At 43.8% G+C, this 22,263-nt stretch overlaps 1 protein-coding gene across 1 annotated transcript in view; it reads right to left on the bottom strand.

The window, feature by feature from the left end:
- ERICH6 (glutamate rich 6) overlaps positions 1–14,059 on the bottom strand; it is a 31,351-nt gene extending 17,292 nt beyond the window's left edge. The window contains 10 exon segments of the mRNA XM_021685959.2: positions 123–193; positions 846–952; positions 954–1,004; positions 1,940–2,065; positions 4,807–4,923; positions 5,015–5,070; positions 5,334–5,396; positions 8,370–8,461; positions 12,904–12,961; positions 13,729–14,059. Coding sequence (XP_021541634.2) covers positions 123–193; positions 846–952; positions 954–1,004; positions 1,940–2,065; positions 4,807–4,923; positions 5,015–5,070; positions 5,334–5,396; positions 8,370–8,461; positions 12,904–12,961; positions 13,729–14,059 — 1,072 coding nt within the window.
- Between the last annotated feature and the right edge of the window lie 8,204 nt (positions 14,060–22,263).

The raw sequence follows: 22,263 nt of genomic DNA, 5'->3' as shown, positions 1-22,263 counted from the left end.
AGGCACCCTTGGAATGAACATTTTAAATATTATTTTTTAAATATACCAATTTCAGCTCTTGGTCAAACATCTGAGCTTTCTGATGTAGAACTGATCGATATCATCAGTGTTGAGGAACTCACCTTCTTCAGAAAAATTAGGCTGTCCATTTGTCATTATTGTAAATTGTCTGGCCATTTGTCGCTCCTGTTTTCTACAAAATTGAAAAATATGATGCAAAAGTCTGAAATGTGTTTTGAAGCTTAAAACAGAATTTTAGTACAAATTTTAACTGTTTAAATGCTGTCCCTTATTATTTTTACCTATCATTACTTGTGAATCCAGGCATTTAATCAGTACATATGGGTCTCTACTCTCTTTAGTCGACAAATTTCTCCAACATGGGAATTCTAAATTGAGCTGAGAATTTGCAGTTGGTAGATTTCTACTTTAAATTGTTAAAAAATTCACAGAGTTTCTGGGAGCTTCTGAATCTCAATAACATCTACCAGGAATTTTAATGGGTTTGCTTTGGCCATTTATTTATTTATTTATTTTTAAAGATTTTATTTATTTATTTGAGATAGGGAGAGAGAGGGCACACAGGTGGGGTGAAGGGCAGAGGGAGAAGCAGACCCCCCACTGAGCAGGGAGCCCAATGTGGGACTAGATCCCAGGACCCTGGGATCATGACTTGAGCCGAAGGCAGACGCTTAACCGACTGAGCCACCCAGGGGCCCCCAATTTTTATTTCTTTTCTGGGAACACCTCTTCAAAATTATAAATTTTGAAAAAAACAAGGTTCATCGACCAAAAACTCTCTACTTCAGTGGGCCTGAGTTTCAATATCAAAGGCTCAGTGTTACCTCCGCAGGGCTTTTTCCTTTGCTTTGAGTCTATCAACTTCACTGCCGTGGGCTGCGTGAGGGTTAATACAGATTAATTCTGCTTTGGGGCCCTGGGTTTTTTTTTTTTTCCTCATAGATGTAGTCAATCAGATTTTGAAAATACCTACAACAGGAGGCCTGAAAAACAAAGAGGTCATTTTTCATCTCACCAGTCCTCGATGAAGATACTTAGGGGGGATAAAACCCAAAATGGCTAACGATCTATGGTAACTTTTTTTGGTAACAGCTTTCTTGAGATAGAATTCACATTCTGTAATTCGCATCCATTTCAAGTGTACAAGTCAATGGTTTTTAGTGAACTCACAGAGTTGTGCAAAACCATCACCTCAGCCAACTTTTAGAATGTGAACCCTTATCCCTTAACACATCCCCCCAGCCCCAATCCTCTTCTCCTCTCAGCCCCTGGAAGCAACCAACCTGTGTTCTGTCTGCATAGATTTCCTGTTCTGTACAGTTCATATAAGTGGAATCATACACTTGTGGTACTTTGTGATTGGCTTTTGCTTAGCATAACATTTTCTAGGTTCATCTATGTTGTAGCATGTAAGCATGTATCAGTACTTCAGTTCTTTTTATGGTTGAGTAAAATTCCATTGTATGGATACACCACATTTATTTACCTGTTTATCAGCTGATGGATATTTGGGTTGTTTTCACTTTTCAGCTGTTATGAACCATGTTATTATGAACATTTGTGTACAAGTTTTTGTGTCGATAGAGGTTGTCAATTCTCTTGGGCATAAACCTAGAAGTGTAATTGCTGGGCTATAGGTAACCATGTATTTAACTTTTCAAGGAATTGCCAGACTGCTTCTCGAAGTGGCTACGCCATATTATCTTCCAGTTTCTCTACATCCTTGCCAACATTTTTTAGTACTATCCATCCTTTTGATTATAGCTATCAGAGTGGGTATGAAACGGTATCCCATCGTGACTATGATTTATATTTCCCCACCAGCTAACATGTAACTCTTTTAAGCATTGCAGTGCAGGGGAAGATGCAGAAATACTTCATACATTGAAAAATAACATGATTTCCTCCATAAACCTACTTTAGAACTTGCTTCTTCTATTGATTCCGAGTTATCATCATCAGAGAAAATATCCATATTGGAAAGAAATGTTCTTAGATCACACCCACAAAATTCACACTGGGGTGATATTTCCTCCTCTTCTTCCTTCAGAGAAGGGAAAACAGAAATGAATCGGTGCCCACAAGGAGGCCCAGAGCCTCTGGGAGCAGTAGGATCCAGGGTTCTGGGCAGGGCCAGCAAACGTCCAGTAGGGGAGCAAGGGGTGGTGGGGGATGTGCTAACCTGTCAGAATCCCTGGGGGCTGAAATAGTTGGTGGGGAACTTGCAGGGGGCTGAGATCCTATACCAGAAGGCACCAAGCCAGCAAGATCTGTATATTCCAGTAATGAGACATTATTTCTATTCAAGGGCTGGGGAGGCCTGAAGAGGCAGGGGTGGTGTTTTCAGGGCCTCTGTCTGGTTCACCAGAGCGCAGCTGAGACCATCAGGAGCTTGTGGGTCCTTAGGATGCCTCCTCAGTGAAGAAAGAAAGTTGCACAAATGACTTTACTGTTGACATCAGAGTCCCTTGTGGCGGAGGGGGATTACAGTGTGTGACTAGATGCAGGAGACAAAGGATAACACACATGAGCCCCAGGTTGGGGCTCTGAATTCTCCTGTCTGTGCGGTGACGGTAATTCAGAAGGGGTGTGGGAGGCCAGGGGAAGCAATAGGAGACTTGGAGTTAGGGGCTCAAGGGTTGAGACACTATGCCCATGTGAGTGGCCTGAGGTCACCACTGTGACTGCAGGGGCTCCTGGGCAGGCAAGCAGCCAAGTCTCAGCATAGGCCTACAGGAGAAACCCACCTCATGCGTGACTCGTGTGTGACTCGCGTGTGACTCGCAGGTCATGAACACTACCAGGCCAGCTGTATCTGCCATTCTCTGGGACGGGCAAAATGGCCACCGAGGGGCCAAAGGGTGGCTGAAGTGGCCAGTGCCGCCAGGCCTTCACCACTCTGGAGTGATGGCCACTATCTTGAGGCTACTGAAACTACCCGATAGGGACGCCTGGGTGGCTCAGTTGTTAAGCATCTGCCTTCGGCTCAGGTCATGATCCCAGGGTCTTGGGATTGAGCCCCACATCGGGGTCCCTGCTCGGCGGGAAGCCTGCTTCTCCCTCTCCCACTCCCCCTGCTTGTGTTCCCTCTCTCGCTGTGTCTCTCTCTGTCAAATAAATAAAATCTTAAAAAAAAAAGAAAGAAAGAAACTACCTGATAATCAGTACTGCACATGGCTGAAAGCGGAACCATGGGTCGGGGAGGGGGGGGGGGCGGGTAAAGACCTGCCCTGGAGAGATGGTGGTGAAACATCTAGTTTGCCTCCCAGGTGACAGGACAAAAAGAGAGTGTGGTGAGGCCAGGCCATTTCCCTACCAGGGTCTTGGTAATTAGCTCCTCAGCCCACAGTCCCTTCACCCCTTCACCTGCAGGGGAAGCAAGGCGGGGATGCTTCCGAAGACCATGAGCGGGGCTGGAATCTGCACCCAAAGAGGGTGCAGCTGGAGAGGAGAGCGGGCAGGCCAGCTACGGCTGCCCCTGTCAAAGCCCCGTGTAAGCGGGCCTGAAAGAGCTGCCCAAGATCTGGGGGCCAGCGCAGGGACAACTCCCGTGGAAGAAAGGCCACCAGGCTTTCCTCATGTTCAGGACCATCTCTGGGTGTCAGCAGAAGAAAACTCCAGACACTTCCTTGGGTACAAGCTTTTGTGGTTCAGAAAGAGGAAGGAGCTATGTTTGAATAAAGAATTTCAGCCTGAAGAGTCTAAAGGGTGACCCTAAAGTTTAGAAAAACCAGGACAAATACAAGCAGCAAATACTGACTGATGTTACATTACGTGGCATATTTAGACTTGTATAGTTTAATGCACTGCCCGAGGCGGCCCTGAGCAGCACGGGGGTGTGCCCACCCAGCATCCCCAACAACCCCGCACACACACCTGCCGCAGGCCGCCTCCCACGATTGCTGGCTCTTATTTCCAGGGAGTAAGCCTGTACCTTTAGCGTACCCCGAAGGAAATAATGAAGGGGGTTCTGATCTGGGGAGTGTGCAGCTCTCTCGACATGGCCAGGCCATCTGAGTTTGGAAATAATCCTACCACCAATCAGTCCCTCACAGCTCTGGTACAGCGGGACGGTGTGCGGTCCTGTTGGAATTAGGAGGGCGCCTCTTCCCTTGCCCATCAGGCAGAGGCATTAATCTGTCACTTAAGATGATCAAGTATGGCAAACATTCACCTTTGTTTCCAGCCCTTGTGGCCACTGTCATGGGATGAATCGTGTCCCCTGAAAAGATATATTGAAGTCCCAACCCCTGGTACCTGGGAATGGGGCCTTATGTAGAAGTGGGGTCTTTGCAGATGTCATCAAGTGAGGATGAGGTGATCAGATCATAATCCAACATGACTGGTGTCCTTGGAGAAGAGGGACACTGGGATACAGACCCACAGAGAATGCCGGGACAGCTGAGGCGGACATAGGAGTGGAGCAGGCACAAGCCAAGGAAGGCCAGCGTTCGATGGCCCCGCCAGAAGCGAGGAAGAGGCAAGGAAAGATGCTCCCCTAGAGGCTGGACTGGCTGACACATTGACTTTGAACTTCCAGCCTTCGGAACTGTGAGACAACAAGTTGCTGTGGTTTTAGGCCGCCCGCTGGGCGGTACTTTGTTCTAGCAGCCCCAGCAGAGGGACAGAGCCACCCTAAGCGCTGTTCCAGGGAAAAGAGCTCTTCGCCTGTTTTTGTTTTTTAAAGTATGTTCACGTCTTCTGTGCAAATCATCGTGTGGCTTATTACATCATTCATTAATAAACACAATTTCAAAATTTTAAAATAATATGAATTAAAATCACCTTGAAGTTAATGCCTAAATTGGAACTCTCTTGTTTGAATGTCAGAATGGACGGTGGTCCGATGCTAGGCAATGTTCTCAGAGGTGGCTCAAATAGGGTTATGAAGTCTTCTTTAAACTACGTTTTTAGAAAGAGAGAGAATTGAAGTTTGAATAAATGATATTTACCATGAACACTGTGTACTATTGGACTGATAAACATTTCTTACCTCCAGCTCACATAAAATACTCAGTCTTTGCTCTTTTGGATTAATTACCCATTTTTCTGAAGAGAAAAGCATCAATAAAGTTTAAAACCTTCGTAACAGGGTCTTCTACTTTCTCGCCACCTACTACCCATCTCAAACACACACACACACACACACACACACACAGTTACAATGCCCTGAAACCTTTTCACCACCTCCTCACATAGATTCTTAGGGGAGGGCTTTTCGAGAGGGGGCGGGCACTGTCCCCGTTAAAGCTGATTTCCCAATGGCAGTTTGCCTTCATGGGCAAAGGGAAAGTCTCCAAACATCCATTTACCTCTTAACTTAGAAGCCAGATTTTCATGGTCAGTTTCTTTAATTACAGAGGATGCTTTCTTCCCTGTAAAATGAGTGTACATTCGTCATCAATCCTGACAAAGTAGGAAGGAAGTTTAATGTAAAAGAAAATATGCCCTTTGGAAAAACAAATATGCTTATTTGTATTTGTTTTACCTTTTACTTTTTTTTGCCTTTTCCAAATAACTTTTTATCGACAGTGGGGAACAGAGGAAAGCCACCACTGATGGATCACATTTAAAAATGTTTCCCTGTTCCTTTCTGGTCCTAGACTACTACAGAGACACACACTGTACTTGATTATAAACATGGTTTGCGGACTCTTTTGTTTTCTGCTTTTTTAAGTACTACTTTGTCTATCTTATGTCTGTTATTCTGTAAAAGACTTTTCAGGTCAAAGGGTGCTGGGGGTTCTCCTTTAAGACACTGAACTCAACCATGAGGATTATTCCCTGCCCAGATTCCACGGCAGTACTGGAAATGGGGAAGGTGACCATCGGCAACTTCGAATAAATGTCTAGAAGATTTAAACGGATAGAATTGGAACGATGAAAACCAACCAGATCAACGTACAATGGGACAGAGGTAAGGGGAGGGAGCTGGCCCATTTGCTCACAGAGCCGGGGCTAGCAAGGACTGCTGTTGGAGAAAGAAGTGGGCTTCAGAAAATGATGCACTTCCTATGTGAAGTATCTGAAAAAAATTTTAAATATGTTTTAGGCATTTTGTCCAACAGAAATACCAGCACAGGTATAAAAAAATGAATGCACCAAGATTTTTATTAAGGCATTTAGTTGTTAAGGGGAAGAGCTCAAAACATCAAACCAACCCAACCCAACTCTGAAATATCTAGCAATCAGTTTTATTACATAACCCACAATAACTGTATAAAAGGGAATACTATGCTGTTGTTTCAATGAATTAGATCAATCTTTCATAACATGGAAAGATGTCCATGATGCACTGCTAAGTAAAAAAGCTCAAGAAGAGATAAAGTTGCCATTACTCAGAGGAAATGTTAATTGTTTTGTAGACTTTCAATGTACAAACTATTAGAATTAATAAGGAATTTCACCAAGGGGCGGGGTCAGATACAAGATTAATATATAGAAATCAGTAATTTTCCTATGCATTGACAAAAATTAGAAAACATAACAGGAAAAAGGTGTCCAATTGTTACATCAGTACAAGACTATAAAATACCTAGGAATAAACTAGGAAGAGCTGCATGAATCCTTTATGGGGGAAAAAACCCCCACAAAACTATGGAAGAAGATCTGAAAGAAATGGAGAGGCACACGTAGGCTCACTAGGTTCCTGCTTGGTTCAGACTGAGTGGCCATCAGATGAGGTGGCCCTAACACCTTCCTTGGTAGCCTAGGTAAGCAAACCAAGATCTGTTCCAGTCAATTCCTGTAAATGCCTCAAGGTTAAGAACAGCCAACCGGGAACAGCCAACTAGGCTTCCCAAATAACTCAAGCCCATAAGCTAGCCAATCAAAAATTTTCCTTGTTCTGCTCCGGTGTCTTCTCTGTAAGAACCTCTCCCCTCGCGGGCGCCTGGGTGGCTCAGTTGGTTAAGCAACTGCCTTTGGCTCAGATCATGATCCTGGAGTCCCGGGATCCAGTCCCACATCAGGCTCCCTGCTCGGCAGGGAGTCTGCTTCTCCCTCTGACCCTCCTCCCTCTCATGCTCTCTGTCTCTCATTGTCTCTCTCGCAAATAAATAAAATCTTAAGAAAAAAACCCAAAAAAACAAAAAAAGAACCTCTCCCCTCTCTCTTGTCTGGGGAGCGCTCCTAACTATCTCCTGTTGGGCACTGCTCTGTTCAATCCATGTTTGCTCAAACTCAGAAATCTGAAAATGTCTCAGTTTGTCTTTTAACACTGCTAAGCCAGGGCAACAAATCAACTTGTCACATTCCATTGAAAAATCCCATCAGAGTTACATTGTGCAGATTAATTTGGGAATTATTAACATCTTTTTAGTATTTGGTCCATTTTTATGTTAGATTGTGTCACTCTTCTGTGCAAACTCTCTAGCGTCTTTCCACTTCATTCCCACTGAAAAAGATCTGGTCCTCAATTGTGCCTTTGACCCTCTCCCCTCAGATTCTCCTCCCACTTACTTCGCTGCAGCCACACTGACTGCCCCCTTGTTCTAGGAGGAGGCACGCGCTAGTCCGAGTGCCTGGAATCATCTTTCCCCAGGGATCATCCTGGCTCAGTCTCTCGCATCCTTGAGGTCTTTGCTCAAGAATTTTAGCTTCTCAGTGAAGATTTCCCTCAGCACCCCATGTAACCTGGCACCCTTCCCACCCAACATCTCCTGTCCTTTCCTCTGCTTTTTCTCCTTAGCACGTCTATAGCCTAATGTACTACATATTTGCTTATTTTGTGTATTATCTATCTCACCACTCACCACACCTTCCACACTTTAATACCAGATCACTGAGACAGGCGTTTTGTTTTGTTTTGTTTTTTTTTCATTGCCATTTCCCTAAAACAGGGCTTGGACTATGATGGGTGCTTGGCATGTGGTAGGTGCTCAATAAGCATCTGATGAATAAGTGACATAATATAAAATAGAAAAGTTCAAAGGAAGGGCTATTCATAATTCCTTATACTGAGATAAATTAAAATTTTTACTTTATTACATATTTCTTAATGGTTGGCATTTAGAAACAGCATGCATGTTGCTTCTTAATAAAAAAATGAAGATATGTATCAAAACATAAAGGCAGATTATTTCTTGATGTGAACATAAACGTTGGCATTTATCACAGGTTAGGTGCCGAAGAGTTTAAAGATTTCATCTCATTTTGATCTTCCTAACAATTCTGTGATGGAAGTATTATTCTTATTACCAGCACATGAAGAGCCTGAGACTCTGTGGGGCAAAGGTCAGTTTGTGTTGGGCTGGGATTCAAACCTGGCTCTCCCGCCACCTCCAGCCACGCTCTTTCCAGTGTGCAAGCCTATCGCCCAGCAAAAGCTAAGAAATCAAACTACTCACTCCTCTGCCTTTTGCCAGAAAATTCTTGAAGCCAGCTTTCTTCTGTTTGTACTGATGTTGGGATTCCTGGATACAAAGTGTGATACATAGTCCTGAAGTTTAGACAAAGAGTTAGTTTTGAGTATACCTATATAGTTGTTAGCAGTTCTTCCAAATATAGCACATTTTAACAGTCAAATAATGCACATACATAGAAGATTCTGGTTTCTATTTTCTTTGAAATATTTTCTTCCATTCTTATGTCTCAGTAAAGTCAGGCAGTGTGTTTTCATCATAGGGAAAGTATTCCTAAGTCCCTGAGGCTCCCAATATCGCATTCCCCCGCCCCGGGGAATAAAGCACTACCACTATATCTGGGCATGTGTGTTGGTGGTGGTGGTGATGGTGTGTGTGTTTAAGCATTTACTTGAATTTAAATGAGACATTTTGTTCATTTTATTTATTTAAGTAATTTCTACATCCAACATGGGGCTCGAACTCACGACTCTGAGATCAAGAGTTCTATGCTCCTCCAACTGAGCCAGCCAGGTGCCCCAATTAAATAGCTTAAAAATAATCCAAAAATTTTTTTAAGAGGTTTGAAGTTAAATGCATTGTAATCAAACAATTTGTATTCTTTCTACAAGTAGTTCAGTTACTTGAGTTATCACTGACATGATAGGAAGGCAGAAATTTATTGATTTTTACTAGTTAAAATGACTGTTACCAGTAACAAGTAAATAATATCTATTGCTTCAAGTTCCTTTGCCTCTTTGAATTTCAGTTTTTTGTAATAATTTGCTGGATCTTCTAAAATTATCAAATCTTTTCAAATAATTGAGTCAATTTTAGGTTGTCACTTTTTTTTTTCCCCCATCATTCTTAGTTCTCTTATGTCTCTACCTTCCTTTTTGGATGCTTGGTTCCTTGGCATGTTGCATCAGTGGGGTATTATAATTCTGAAATGACTGTGTCTTGTAATAAGTGATGAATAACTCTGCCAAAGCCACCTGTGCAAGTCTCTGGGGGAGTCCTGTTTATCTCACCTCCCAGAGAAACAAGTTATAGGGACCAAGGGTCTATTAAAGAGCAATCCCTACACAACATTTAATGTTTGGATTTTTTTCCCCAATTCAATGGTTAGCAAAATCAATACATTATTCATCAAGGTCTCTTTGCCTTTCTTAAACCAACCCCAGAGATTGTTTCTGAAATTCTGTGTAAAGATGGCAGGTGACTGAGGATAACAAAATTAACATTTACTGAGAACTTACTATGTAGTAGTACCTTCACAGTAGTTGCCTTACTCACATTATTTCATTCATATTAACAAAAACTAATCAAGGCATGTATTAATAGTCCCTTTCTCCAGGCAAGGAAATTGAGGCTCTAGGGAACTTCTGAAACATTGCATGGGGCAGATGGAGATGGGGTCCGGACCTGTTTGGCTTCAAAACCTGTGTTTCTCCACATTCATCTGCCATCTACAGCTGGCCCCATTTTCAACCAGAATAGTAATGGGGCAATTCAAAATAGAAGGTGAGCCAGGATTGGTTGCATTTTTATGACTTTTTAAGAACAGATTTCCTTAAAAACACAGTCTCACCAAATTCACCAGAGAATGCTTAGAAATATAAAAGAAGCATCTTCTTAGGGAGATTTATGAGGAGAAATTAAGAGTTTGATCAAGTAAAGAGATGTTCCCATATATTAGGAAGTTCAGGTCAAGATGGCAGTTGAGCACCCAATTCCCTTCCTTTCCAAGATCTTACTGCAATAACAAATACAAACAAACAAATACAAAAATAGCCCTTTAAAATAAGAAAGGTGTCATCAGTAGACAAGTAATATTGAAGTCCTTAAAGAATGAAAATAAATGGCTTTCATTTGATGGAAAACCAGAGTGGAGAACACCACAGCTCCAGACAAAAGAGGTAAGTCAAATTCTTCTGGGAAGTTCCTAGCTCAGACTCAACCAAGTGCAGCGAGGAGGGAGCTGGGGACTACCATCGGCGGAGTTAAAGAAGTCAACTCAAAGCAACTGGGCAGGCAGGGAGGCCCCCTTCTTCTCCCCTGACACAGGGCAGTTGTTTTTATTTCCAGATGAAGCCCACAGAACTGCTTCCTACAAAGAGTGGGCAGCCTCTCTGGGGAGGCTTTAGGTCTGAAAGAGAAGCAGAGCACAGTATGAGGTTCCAGAGGACCTGCCCAATAGACCTGGATGAGAAAGGAGGAAGGGACATTCCATCCAGAAATGAAATGCATGAAGAACTCCAACCACAGAGTGACGTGTCCTTATCTAGTAATAGTGGAGCATCCAGCTTGCCTGCTTCCTGCAGACACTCCACAAGAGGCTGGCTCTGATATCCCCCCATCCACCCACATAGGACTCACAGCCAACCTTCCAGGCAAGCCCTGTGAGGAACTACTCAGCTGCAGAACGACGCCATTTTGGCCACCTACTGGCCATTCATTTATAAATACAAATCGATAACCAAGGATTACCAGTCACCTAAGGGCAATCAATAGTACAGAAGAGAAGCACCAAGATAAACAGAACTAACCCTGAAATAAAAGAACCTTGGTATAAGAGTACTCTCAAAAGAGAGTTAAAAGCAACCACTATTTGAAAAGCAAAAGAGAACGAGATCTGGCTCCTTGAAATGACAAAAATGAATACCAAAATAAAAATTTTTGCTCAAGGGCTGCATATTATCATATAAACATCCCAAATCTTGAAGATATCCAAGAGGCCCAACAGCTATCTAGTAGGAGTCCTAAAGGAAAAGACAGAGACAAATGAAGGAAGTACTCACGTATCACTAGTGTCTGAGAATCAGAACGATTAGCAATACTGGGTACTAGAAGGCAAAGAAGCAATGTCTTCAGAGTTCTGAGGAAAAGGGTTTTAAATGTATTCTTCTATGCCAGGTTATATTATTAATTAAGTATGAGGGTAAAATGAAGAAATCTTCAGACAGGCAAGAACTCAGAAGTCTGACTACTCATGAGATCTGCATGAGAGAATTACCTGACGAGTTTCTCCAGCCAAGAGAAAAGGAATAGAAGAAAGCAAGTAATATAGGAATCAAGAAAGTGTGCCCACTGAACCCAACTCAGGAAAACTGAAGACAATTAAAAACAACTGAGAGTTGAAAAGTTCTCCTTTTAGGAGCCAAGTTTTACTGACAAAGGATTTGGGTTTTTTTTTTTTTTTTGTGCACGAATCCAATCACATTATTGGGTTCTTAGCATGAAATTATATTGTTGATTGGTTTTCAATTTTTAGAATTAACCTGTACTGAGTTAATTATGATTATAAAACATAATATGAACATAACAAACCTTGGCAGAGTAAAATGACTTTATATGAATATATATTACACATTAATATAGTTTGTTATAAAATGTATATAATTTGTTGTTAATTAGAGGAGGAAGGGGTGAGAGGATAGTGTGTTAACTTTCATAATAAGAGTTAGTAGGTAGTCACTAAAGTTGATAAATTTGATAGTAGAGGCTTAAATACCTTAAAGTCCTAAAGGCTAGAAAAATTAAAAATAACATAATTACCAAAAATGAAGAGGAGGGAAATAGTATGAGTTATATTCCTCATCTTTCATGGGTGGGAAGCCCATAATTATGTCAAAAATGGATAAATCAGGGAATGAAAATATGCTAGTTAAAATTATATTGAAGGGGCACCTCATTGGCCAAAGTCAGTAGAGCCTGCAACTCTTGATCTCGAGGTTGTGAGTTCAAGCCCCACGTTGGGTGAAGAGATTACTTAAAAATAAAATCTTTAAAAAAATAAAAATAAAATTATATTAGAAACAAACCATTAATAATATGTTAACTGATGAGTGGGAGTGTGGGGATGAAGAAGGGCATGGAGATTTTTTATTTTGTACCTTTGTATACTTCAATATTTTAACCATGTACACATTATTTTTTTCTTAAAAAGTTGAATTAAAAGGATAAATAAAAATATAAAAATGGGACAGAACAATCCTCCTGATGCTTAGGAATTTAAAAGTTGCTTGTAAAAGCAAAGCTTAGGTGAACAGTAATTCAAGATTGTGGACTCAGGTTTGGTGTGAGATTTCAGGGAAGATTTATAAAGATGTTCCAAAAGGTATTTCTCTGGAGTCTTCCTGTGCTTGAAGGCTAATAGCAATAACAACAATAAGAAAAAGAGAGAGAGGAAAAAAAAGACCATAATTTCCAGTCTCCTTCACAGAAGGTGTCTATAATCACGGTCTCATTTAGCCAATAGAGACCTATGTCCTAAACATTCAGAGCCCTTGCTATTGCCCACCTGGCAGGGTGTTATTATTTCATGTTATATTAAGAGGACATGCCATCTCTGCAGGTAGATGGACAGGTACCTGCTCTCTATCTCCAAAGTGTCTAACAGTATGATTTTTTAAAAAATCGTTTTGAATAAATTAGTTCTAAGTGCTCTGGAGTATTTTACTCTATTTCCAGACATGTTTATCCAAGAGGTAAACATCATAAGCTTCCAACAATAATATGAAAACAAAACATTTCTTACCTATCTAAATTCATTCCAGACAAGTCTTTTCTAAATGTCTGAAATATTTTAGGAAAACCTGTTGAATGAAACATTAAAAAATTTAGCCACTCCTTCTAAATCAGTGGTTCTCAAAAGAACAATTTCTGCTCACCCCCCGCCCGCCACGAGACGTTTGGCAACATCTAAAGACATTTTTGATTATCGTAGAGTGGGGGCTAATGGCATAGTCCCCGCTAGAGGCTAGGGATGCTACAAAACACCTATAATGCAGAGGACAGCCCCCTCCCACCCTCTGCCCAACAAAGAAGGTTCCTGACAGAAATGTCAATACTGGGAGGTTGAGAATCCTACTCTAAATAACTGTTCTGCGTCTCTTTTTAAAGGAAGTGACTAAAGTGGTTTTAGCACAGGAACTTAAACACAAAAATGAGTTTTTCGCAGGATTGTCTTAGTAGCACAACACTGAAGGCACTAGTCTTCCAGGAGCGTGTGTGTGTGTGTGTGTGCGCGTGAAAGAGAGAGAGGAGAATGGGGGTGGGGAGAGAGAACACAATCACGGCGTGAATGCACACAGGAGTACTACAAATGCGCTCCGTATGGCACTACCCAAGCTTCCAGTTTCACCAAGCGTTTCAACGATGTCCGAAATTGTGAGCCATCACAAAGGCTCAGCCAAGATTTCAATGCCTTTGACAGAAGGGCCGGAGGTAGACTGGGTTGTGTGTGGAGTGGAGCATGTATTTAGAAACCATACGCGCGAAGAGACCAAGGCTCTGGAGTCGCGGGACCAGCTGCCCCTAGGGCCCGGGAAGCCCTAGAGGAAGGGGCGGGCAGGGGCTGTACTTCTCTGGGAGGACGTGCTCCACTGTGAGCTCCAGCTCGGGGTCTCGCTCCACGACGGGCTCGACGTCTGGCTGAGCGGCGGGGTCGGGCTCAGGCTGGGGCTGACGATGCTGGCTAAGCGGGGAAGGAAGGGCTCTGAATTTTCGCCATTGCTGTCACCGACGTCCACAACCTTCCAGAAGTACTCATCGCTGAACGTCCTATGGACCTCCATCGTCTTCTCCTCCGCGTCGCGGGCCTCCTCCTCCTCTTCCTCCTCCTCCTCTTCCTCCTGCCTGTCCTCCTCCTTCTCGGGCTTTCTGAAGCTGCGACGCGAGTACAAGTTGGCCATGGCTGACGGGGAGCTGGGGGTAGGCCGCTAGCGCAGTGGCCGGCGCGGCCGCCGTTCCGGGCCTGGGAGCGTGCGCGCTATTGTGCGTCTGTCTCCCCGGGCAACGGCCCGCCGCGCGCCTCCAAGCCCCTGGGATTTAAAGCGGCAGGACCGCGGTGCGGGGAGAGGAGCGGCGGGGCAGAGAGCTGCTCAGGAGCTTTCTCACCTGCTTTCCCCTGGCAGCCTGTGGCGAACTGACCTCCCTTTCCTCTGAGCTCCTTTGAAGCGTGTTTGTTTGAGTGGGGTAGGGAGAGCCACTACTAGTGACACGGTGAGGCCGCTTGGTATTGTTGATGCTGGACTTTGGTTTTTGAGTAGACACATGCTGGAACTTACGATAAAACTTTATTACAAAAACAGGCGCCGGCCTTTGGGTCGCAGTTTGCTGATTTGATTTTTTAATCGATTTGATCTCGATTAATGAGATTTTGGGTGCCCCTTAAATTTTGTGCCCGAGATGGGTGCCTCGCTCTAGACCCAGTCATGCTTGTTGCAAGGCTTGAGGCATCTGGCTACTCTAAGTACCACCTGTGTCTTTCCAGGGGGCTTTGTTTTCAGTTCATTGTATTTTTTTGTAAAATACCTGTATACACACAAGGAGGTAGACAATATAGGTAAGGGACATCCGTTTACTTACCACCCAGACTGGAATATTCATCTTCACTGTAGAGTTCAGCTTCCTTTTAAAGGCCTCTTAAGTCTGAGAAATGTTCCTGGTGGGAGTTGTGTTTTTGCTGTTTGACTTCACCTCTAAGGTAAAGGAAGCAAACTGAGATTCTCCGTGGCTGAGGACATCTGGGTGTTGTAAAAAGGGCCTGGACTGATCCTTACATTAAGTGAACAGGGTTAGGTCTAGCAGTCTCCTTGTATGATATCTGTTCAATCGCTTGACCTCATTCAGCTTCAGTTTCCCTGGGGGTAAATTGGGAATAATAATACTTTACCCCTAAGATGTTTGTGCATATCAGTGAATGTGAAATGACAGCCTATAACTGTCCATGCATTTCAGCCAAAGACCACCCTAGGAACACACATGTAGTTAAATACCTTATCACCAATGACAACAAGGTGTCTTAGTTAGAGCATGGTAGGGTGTAGCCTTCAGTTATATGATTTGGGAGAAGGTTGAAGCAAGCAGGCTTTTGCTCTGAATTGGATGCTGTCAGAAAGTGGGGGCTATTCTATGATGGAGTATTTTGTGGTGGCTCAGTGACCTTATTTTTATGATTAGACAAAATTATGAGGTGCTTTGTTTTATTTCATTTTATCATGGTTTCAGAGTCACCTTGGTTTTACTTAGTTTGGGCTGCTATACCAAAACACCATAAACAGGGTGGTTTATAAGGAGCAGAAATTTATTCTTATGGTTCTAGAGGCTGGGAAGAACAAGGTCAGGCGGACTTGATGTCTAGTGAGAATCCGCTTCCGGGTTCATACACCTCTGTCTTTTGGCTCTGTCCTCATCTGGCAGAAAACAAGGGAACTCCTTGGGGCCTCTTTTATAAGGAGCACTAATCCCATTCATGAGAACTCTCCCCTTAAGACCTAATCACCTCCCAAAGGCCCCACCGTCAAATACCATCACCATGGAAATCAGGTTCAAGCATAAGAATTTTAAGAGCACACATTTAGTCTATAGCATCTTGTCTGAGGTTATTATTCTTCCAGAATGTTTCTGTCCAGCAGGAAAACAAAATGGCCTGGCTGTCAGACCAGCTTGTAATAATCATGAGAGCTAGCTGTGAATATTCGGTCAGTTCCTGGCATCAGGGACTCCCATTTATGAGCTTTCCAGCCCCGAAGACTTGTACTAACAGGGCTCTCAAGGGAGCAGGAAGTGAGAAGTTAGGTATCTGGAATCACAAGCAATATGACTGTCAAATATTTAATGAGCACTAGGAGCTAGCCCTCTCCTGGGTGCTGCGCCATGGCGGCGAAGAGGAGAGGCATTGTCCCCACCCTCCCTGACAGCGCCTGTGCCTTGGCAGGGGTGTGGCAAGCTATGGGGCAGTGGGGCAGGACAGGGCAGGTGAAGGTACAAAACCGCCCAGGCACTCTGGAAAATCAGAGAGAAAGATACTCGGAATATTGTTGGAAGAAGGAGAGTTCTCGTAGGCTAGCAAAGCAGTCGGTACAGATGAGAGAAGGTAGTTGAGCTGCTCTGGAAGGCAGGGTAAAATGTGGGTGTTTGGAGAGGAGGTGAAAAGCAGTCAAAAATGCCAACAGGCTCAGGGCAGGAAAGGGGGCTGGCACAGGGAAGTGCGGTAGAGAGGTCGAGGTACAAATAAGATAAGTGGTATTTGAAAAAAAACAGCCCAACCCTTTTTTGGGCAATAAAAGCATTTTGATGCTGAAAGGGCCCTTGGAGGTCATGCAGTTCACCAGCTGCTTGTACGTGGGGAAGTGACTTGTTCCAGAGGAGGCAAGCTTGTTTGTTCCCAGGGTCCTCAGAGAGCAGAATGGAAATGAAGATGGGGGGGGAGGGGGGCGGGAAGGAGAGAGCAAGGGTGAAAGTCCTTGTGCTTATTCTGAGTTGCCTGCCCCTACCTCGGTTCAGTGACTGTTACAGAATTTTCTCAATTGTGTAGTGAATTCATTTTTAAGTAAGCCTTATTTAGGACCTTTGTTAAGGCCTTTTTGAAAGTCTTAGGAATCCCTTCCCTTGGATCCATTTACAAAGAAATTTATTTCCCCTAATGGAACATCATTCTCTGTTTTGGCCAATCAGAGACAAGATGGCACTGGGCCATTATTGTTCCTCTCCCCTAGTCCAGGTGCTCTCTGAAATTGGGGGCCTGGGATTGGAGAACCAGGCACCACCCTTCACTAACTGACTCTGAGCTTGTTCAGCCTCGGTCCCTCGATCTGAGATTTCCGATCTAATTCACGGGGATATCTTGAGATACAATTTGATTATTATTTTTATTATATTATACATGTTATTAAAACGTTTTCTTATTGAGAACTAATCTTTTATTTTTTAAAAGATTTATTTATCAGAGAGAGTGTGCGCAAGGTGGGGGAGGGGGATGCTGAGGGAGAGGGAAAGAAGCAGACTCCCCACTGAGCATGCAGGCCGGATGTGGAGCTCAATTCCAGGACCCTGAGATCATGACCTGAGCCAAAATCAAGAGTCAGTCACTTAAATGACCAAGCCACCTAGGTGCCCCTTGTGTTTTACTTTTCGAACCACACAGTTTTGTTTAGAAAATGTTACTTTTATAATCCGTAAAATGTTTTAGGTGCTTCCAATGCTAAGTCAATTTCAAATTTTTTTTCCTATCAAAAGTATATAGTCCTATATAATTGTTCTCTGTTGTCATCATTTGGTATATTGTTGCTCTATTTACCATTGTCTCTCTGAAGACTGACATGAATACATCCACTTTGAGAAAGGCGAGAGAGAGAATTTTTGCCCAGTGCAAACAATATTTGCATGCAGAATATTTTGGTAGCTAGCTCTCAGTTCAGAAGGAAAGCACAGGGTCCCTTCAGAATGCTTTGGCTAAGCATTGCTCTCATTCATAGTGGAGGAACAATAGCAAAGGACCACAGCCTTGATGAGGGCTGATGAAGAATGAGCCTGGCTGTGTTCGTGTCTTAGTCCATTTGGGCTGCTATGACAAAATACCACGGGCTGGGTGGCTTATTTATAAACAATAGGCCTTTATTTCTCACAGTTCTGGAGATTTGGTGGTGGCAGATTGGGTGTCTGGTGAGAGCCTGCTTCCAGGTTCATAGACCTCTATTTTTTCCACTCTGTCCTCAGGTGATGGCAGGGTCGGGCGCTCTGTGGGGTCTTTTATAAGAACATTCACAAGGGCTCTACCCTCAGAGCCCAAGCACCTCCCAAAGGCCCGACCTCCTAATACCATCATATTGGGCTTTATTTAGTATCTCAACATGAGACTTTTGGGAGCACACAAGGATTCAGACCATAACAATTAGCTATGAGAGGAATCTTTGTAAATGTCAGACCCCCCCCCTTCCCACAAGCTCATTTCACAAGATGATTTCTGAAAGCATGTTTAATGCCTCTTAATTAGCAGTGACATGCACTTTATCTTTCCCTTTAATATTTTATATCAAACGCTATCTCCCCCTGATTGCTATGCGTGCAGCAGAGACTGCCTTGGGAAAGGGGCTGTAACAAACACTTGTCTCTACGGGAAGTCCCTAAATCCTCCTCCTCTCTCCTCCCTGGTTTCATATCTTCTCACTAGTTCTTTTGAGGTCAGGCCTGGCTTTATAGCCCTTCTGCTTCCATCCATTTCAATCTGTAAGCCTAACTCTATTTATTGTTTCTTGTCTCTGGACTGTCCCTACAGTTACAGAGAAGTAAATGTTCTTTCTCCCTGCTGAAGCTATCCCTCTCCTTCCTGCCTCCTACAGGACTTCCCTTCCTTCCATCCATCCTTCCGTCCATCCATCCATCTAGTACACTCAGTAATTTGTTCGTTCAAAAACTATTTATCGCGCCTGCTATATAGCACACACCGTTCCGGGCTCTGGGGAAGCAGCGGCATGCACAGTTTCTGCTCTCACTCATGGTGCTTAGATTGGAGGGAGACCACACCATAAACAGTGTGTCTGAAGGTCCTAAGTGCTATGGGGAAACAGAAAGTGAATGTGTGTAGGAGGGGTGCAGAGTTGTGGGCAGGAATAGTTGCTTTTTGATAGAGGTGGGCAGGGAAGACCTCTCTAGTAGGGTAATATTTGGGCAGAGGCCTGAGGTAGGTGAGGGAGCTGGTCCGGGGGATCTCGGGGAAGAGTGTTCTGGGCACAGGGAGGGAGTGCGGGGGTGGGGGGGGGCAGTGTGGCTGGAGTGGAGAAAGCAAGTGATCAATTGTGGAGGGAAGACGGGGAGCCACTGGAGGCTTTGAGCAAGGTGTGGTTACATTTAGACTCTGCTAGACTCACTAGACTATGGGAGAGTAGGATCAGGGAGAATAGAGAGGATAGAGATAAAAGGTTATGGTAATGGGCAGCATGTTTGAAGTGCAGCCCAAGGGCCAAAGAAATACTGTTGGGAATATAGAGATGAATAAGGAAGCCGAGAGGGAGGGGAGATGTGACAAGTTCTTTGATAACTATAACAGAAGAAGAAACGTGTGGCCGGCTGCCAGACGGGCACAGAGGATGTCTTGGAGCTCGATGAGATTGCTCCTGGGTAGGGAGGGGAATCAGGAGACACTCAGGAAGGAGGCAGCCATTACCTGGTATGACCTGGTAGATTATTTCTAACCCAGAGCTCCAGACATTTAAAAAGTAATACACGCTCACTACAGAAAATCTGGAAATGCAGAAAATAAAGATAAAAGGGGGGAAAAAAAGCCTACCCATATTTCTAGCATCCTGAAACAAACACTATTAACATTTTGAGGTATTTTCTGTGAGTCATCTTTCTCTGCATATTTATTTGTTTTACATCTTGTGAGTATATATAATTTTGTACCATGCTTTTCTTCATTTGAACATGACATCATAAATATTCTAACATTTAATTTTTCTGTCACATCAAGCAGTTTATTCCATAATTTTTGCATTCAGTTAGAGAATTATCCAACAAATATTTGATCTCAGTGCTTTAGTCTCGGAGGATATGGCTGGGAGTGAGACCTACAAGGCCCTTGGCTTCATGAAGTTTATATTCTGGAAAGAAGTTACACAAAGACGTTAAAGAAGGAAACAAATAAATAAGCAGTTCTATCTGTAAGATAGTAAATTTGTGCTATTTTAAGCCACCAAGTTTGTGGTAACTTATTATAGCGGCAACAGGAAACCAATACACGAAGCTATTTCCACCTCCAGGCTCTCGCTCTCGCTCTCGCTCTCCCCTTAGCTCTCCACGTGTCTGCTTCCTCCTCAGGCGGCTCTTACCTCAAGTGGCACTTCCTCACAGGGAACCACCCCCGGGCCTCCAACACATCATCCTCTTTTATTTTTTTTCAAATTCTCCCCTAGAGCCTTTAGAAGGAACCAGCCCTGCCAACATGCAGACTTTAGCCCCACACTCTTTGCAGACTTCTGACCACAGGAGAAAGGAAAACTGACAAAGCAGTGGAGGGCAGGCGGAGGACTAGGTTTTCCCACTCTATCAGTTGGTGAGGGCTTCCACAGTGCAATACCACAGGCTGGCCGGCCGAGGCAACAGAAATTAATTTTCTCATAGCTGTAGAGGTTGGAAGTCATGACCAAGGAGCCAGCAAATATGGTTTCTGGTGGGAGCCCTCTTCCTGGCTTGCAGATGGCTGCTTGGCCATTTCTTCCTTGCTGCATGAGCCCAGTGGAGTGGGGGTGGGCTCTCTGGTGTCTCTGCTTGTAAGGACACTAATCCCATTGGACCAAGGCCCCACCCTCTTACCTCATTTAACTGTGATTGCTTTCTTAGAGGCCTCATCTCCAAATATAACCACCCTCAGAATTAGGGCTCAACATAAGGAATTTGGAGAAGGCACAAACAATCAGTCCACAAGATCTACCTTGAAGGAAACAAAGGAGCCAAGGTTTCAGGTGAACCATTGTGCCGGAGGTGATGACCGAGGCCTGAGAAAAGACTTCTGGATCTTGGTGACTGGATTGCTGATATTTGTCAGGGACAGGGCAGAAGTGTGCTCATCCTTCAAGAGCTCTGTGTTAGTTTGGAGCCTCCAAGAGTTACACGCCAAGGGGGGGGAAAGTCTGAGAAGAAAAGGGGAGAAGGAGCCTGAAGAGGCTAAAAACCACAGTTAAGGGCATGGATTCAAGGAGCAAGCTACTTGGGTTTAAATCCTGGCCTTGAAACTGACCCTCAGCTTGACCTGAGACACTAACTGCTCCATGCCTCAGTCTCCACATCTGTAAAACAGGACTATTTAATTTTCCTGACAAGCCCATGAGGTGGGCACTAATATTCTTTGTACCGATTTTATAGACCAGTCATAAGGGTTCAATGAGTTAATATATGTAATACCTTAGAACAGCTCCTGGCACACTGTAAATATCGCTTTATGCATTTACATTTGTGATTGTCCACTGTCTTGCAATTGGCCAGAATGCAGTAACAGTTTGTGGATGGGTGCAGCCATGTAGATGCCTCTTTGAAAGCTTGTCAGTAATCTGAAAAATAAGTGAGGTCAGGAAAAAAGAGACTTCAAGGTATAGATAATAAATACTCAAGTGGATTTATGGCCCGAGAAGGAAGTGGCAGGTTGATTATAAACTGTTTACATGTTCACTCTTCCCTGTCAGAGACTTCTGTTGGTGAATGGCTCAGCCAGGGTTCAGGTGCAGGCGGATTTAATAAGCTGCGGGCCCCTACTTCTCCACTGTGTCTTGAGACCTTTACCCTCTCCTGTGCTCAGGGTCTACCCGAGGTCTTTGCGCTCCTTAAATGCACCTGCCATCCTTCCCCTCAGGACCTGAGGCATGCTGTTCCTGCTTCCCGTGTACTCTTCCCCTGTGCCTCACCTGGCTAATGCTCATCTTTCGTGATTTCCACAAGGCTCCCCCAGCACCCCGACTGCCCCTCTGTGACTCCTCTCAGGGGATGGCACAGATCACAGGCAGGTTCTGCTTGTCTATTTGTCTGTCTGTACTTACCAGGTTGTAAGCCCCACCAGGGCAGGAAATGCCTCTATGTTGTCCTCCAGTGTGTCCAGAAGGCCTAGTAGGTACTTAATAAAAGGAGCTGGATCACGGAAATTAAATGGGTTTTAGGTATAAGTTAGAATCCCTCACTTCACAGGTGAACTACTTGGGCTCAGAGAAGCTCAGTGGTTGATCTTAGGCCAGGAGTAGTTAGTGAGGATGACAACTCAAGTCATCTGGCTCCCAGGCAATGTTGTCTTCCCAACACCACAAAAGGTCCACGTGCTGTCCTTCGAGCTGTTATGATCAACCAATTTTTAAAAATACTCAAGTCATCTGGCTCCCAGGCAATGTTGTCTTCCCAACACCACAAAAGGTCCACGTGCTGTCCTTCGAGCTGTTATGATCAACCAATTTTTAAAAATACAAACTTTTAATTAAAATAGACACATAGAAAAGTGTACAAATTATAAGTGTACAGCTTGGCAAATTTCTCAAAGTAAACACATTAGGACAAGCTTTAATGATTAGCAATTAGCTAAAATATGTATAATTAGTATAAACTCTATAAACTTGGTGTGAAAATAGTCACAATT

This window comes from Neomonachus schauinslandi, chromosome 1, assembly GCF_002201575.2.
Source record: "Neomonachus schauinslandi chromosome 1, ASM220157v2, whole genome shotgun sequence".
In the NCBI taxonomy this organism is placed as follows: domain Eukaryota; kingdom Metazoa; phylum Chordata; class Mammalia; order Carnivora; family Phocidae; genus Neomonachus; species Neomonachus schauinslandi.
Note: the sequence above shows the minus strand (reverse complement) of the source record. Positions and strands in the feature narration are given on the sequence as shown.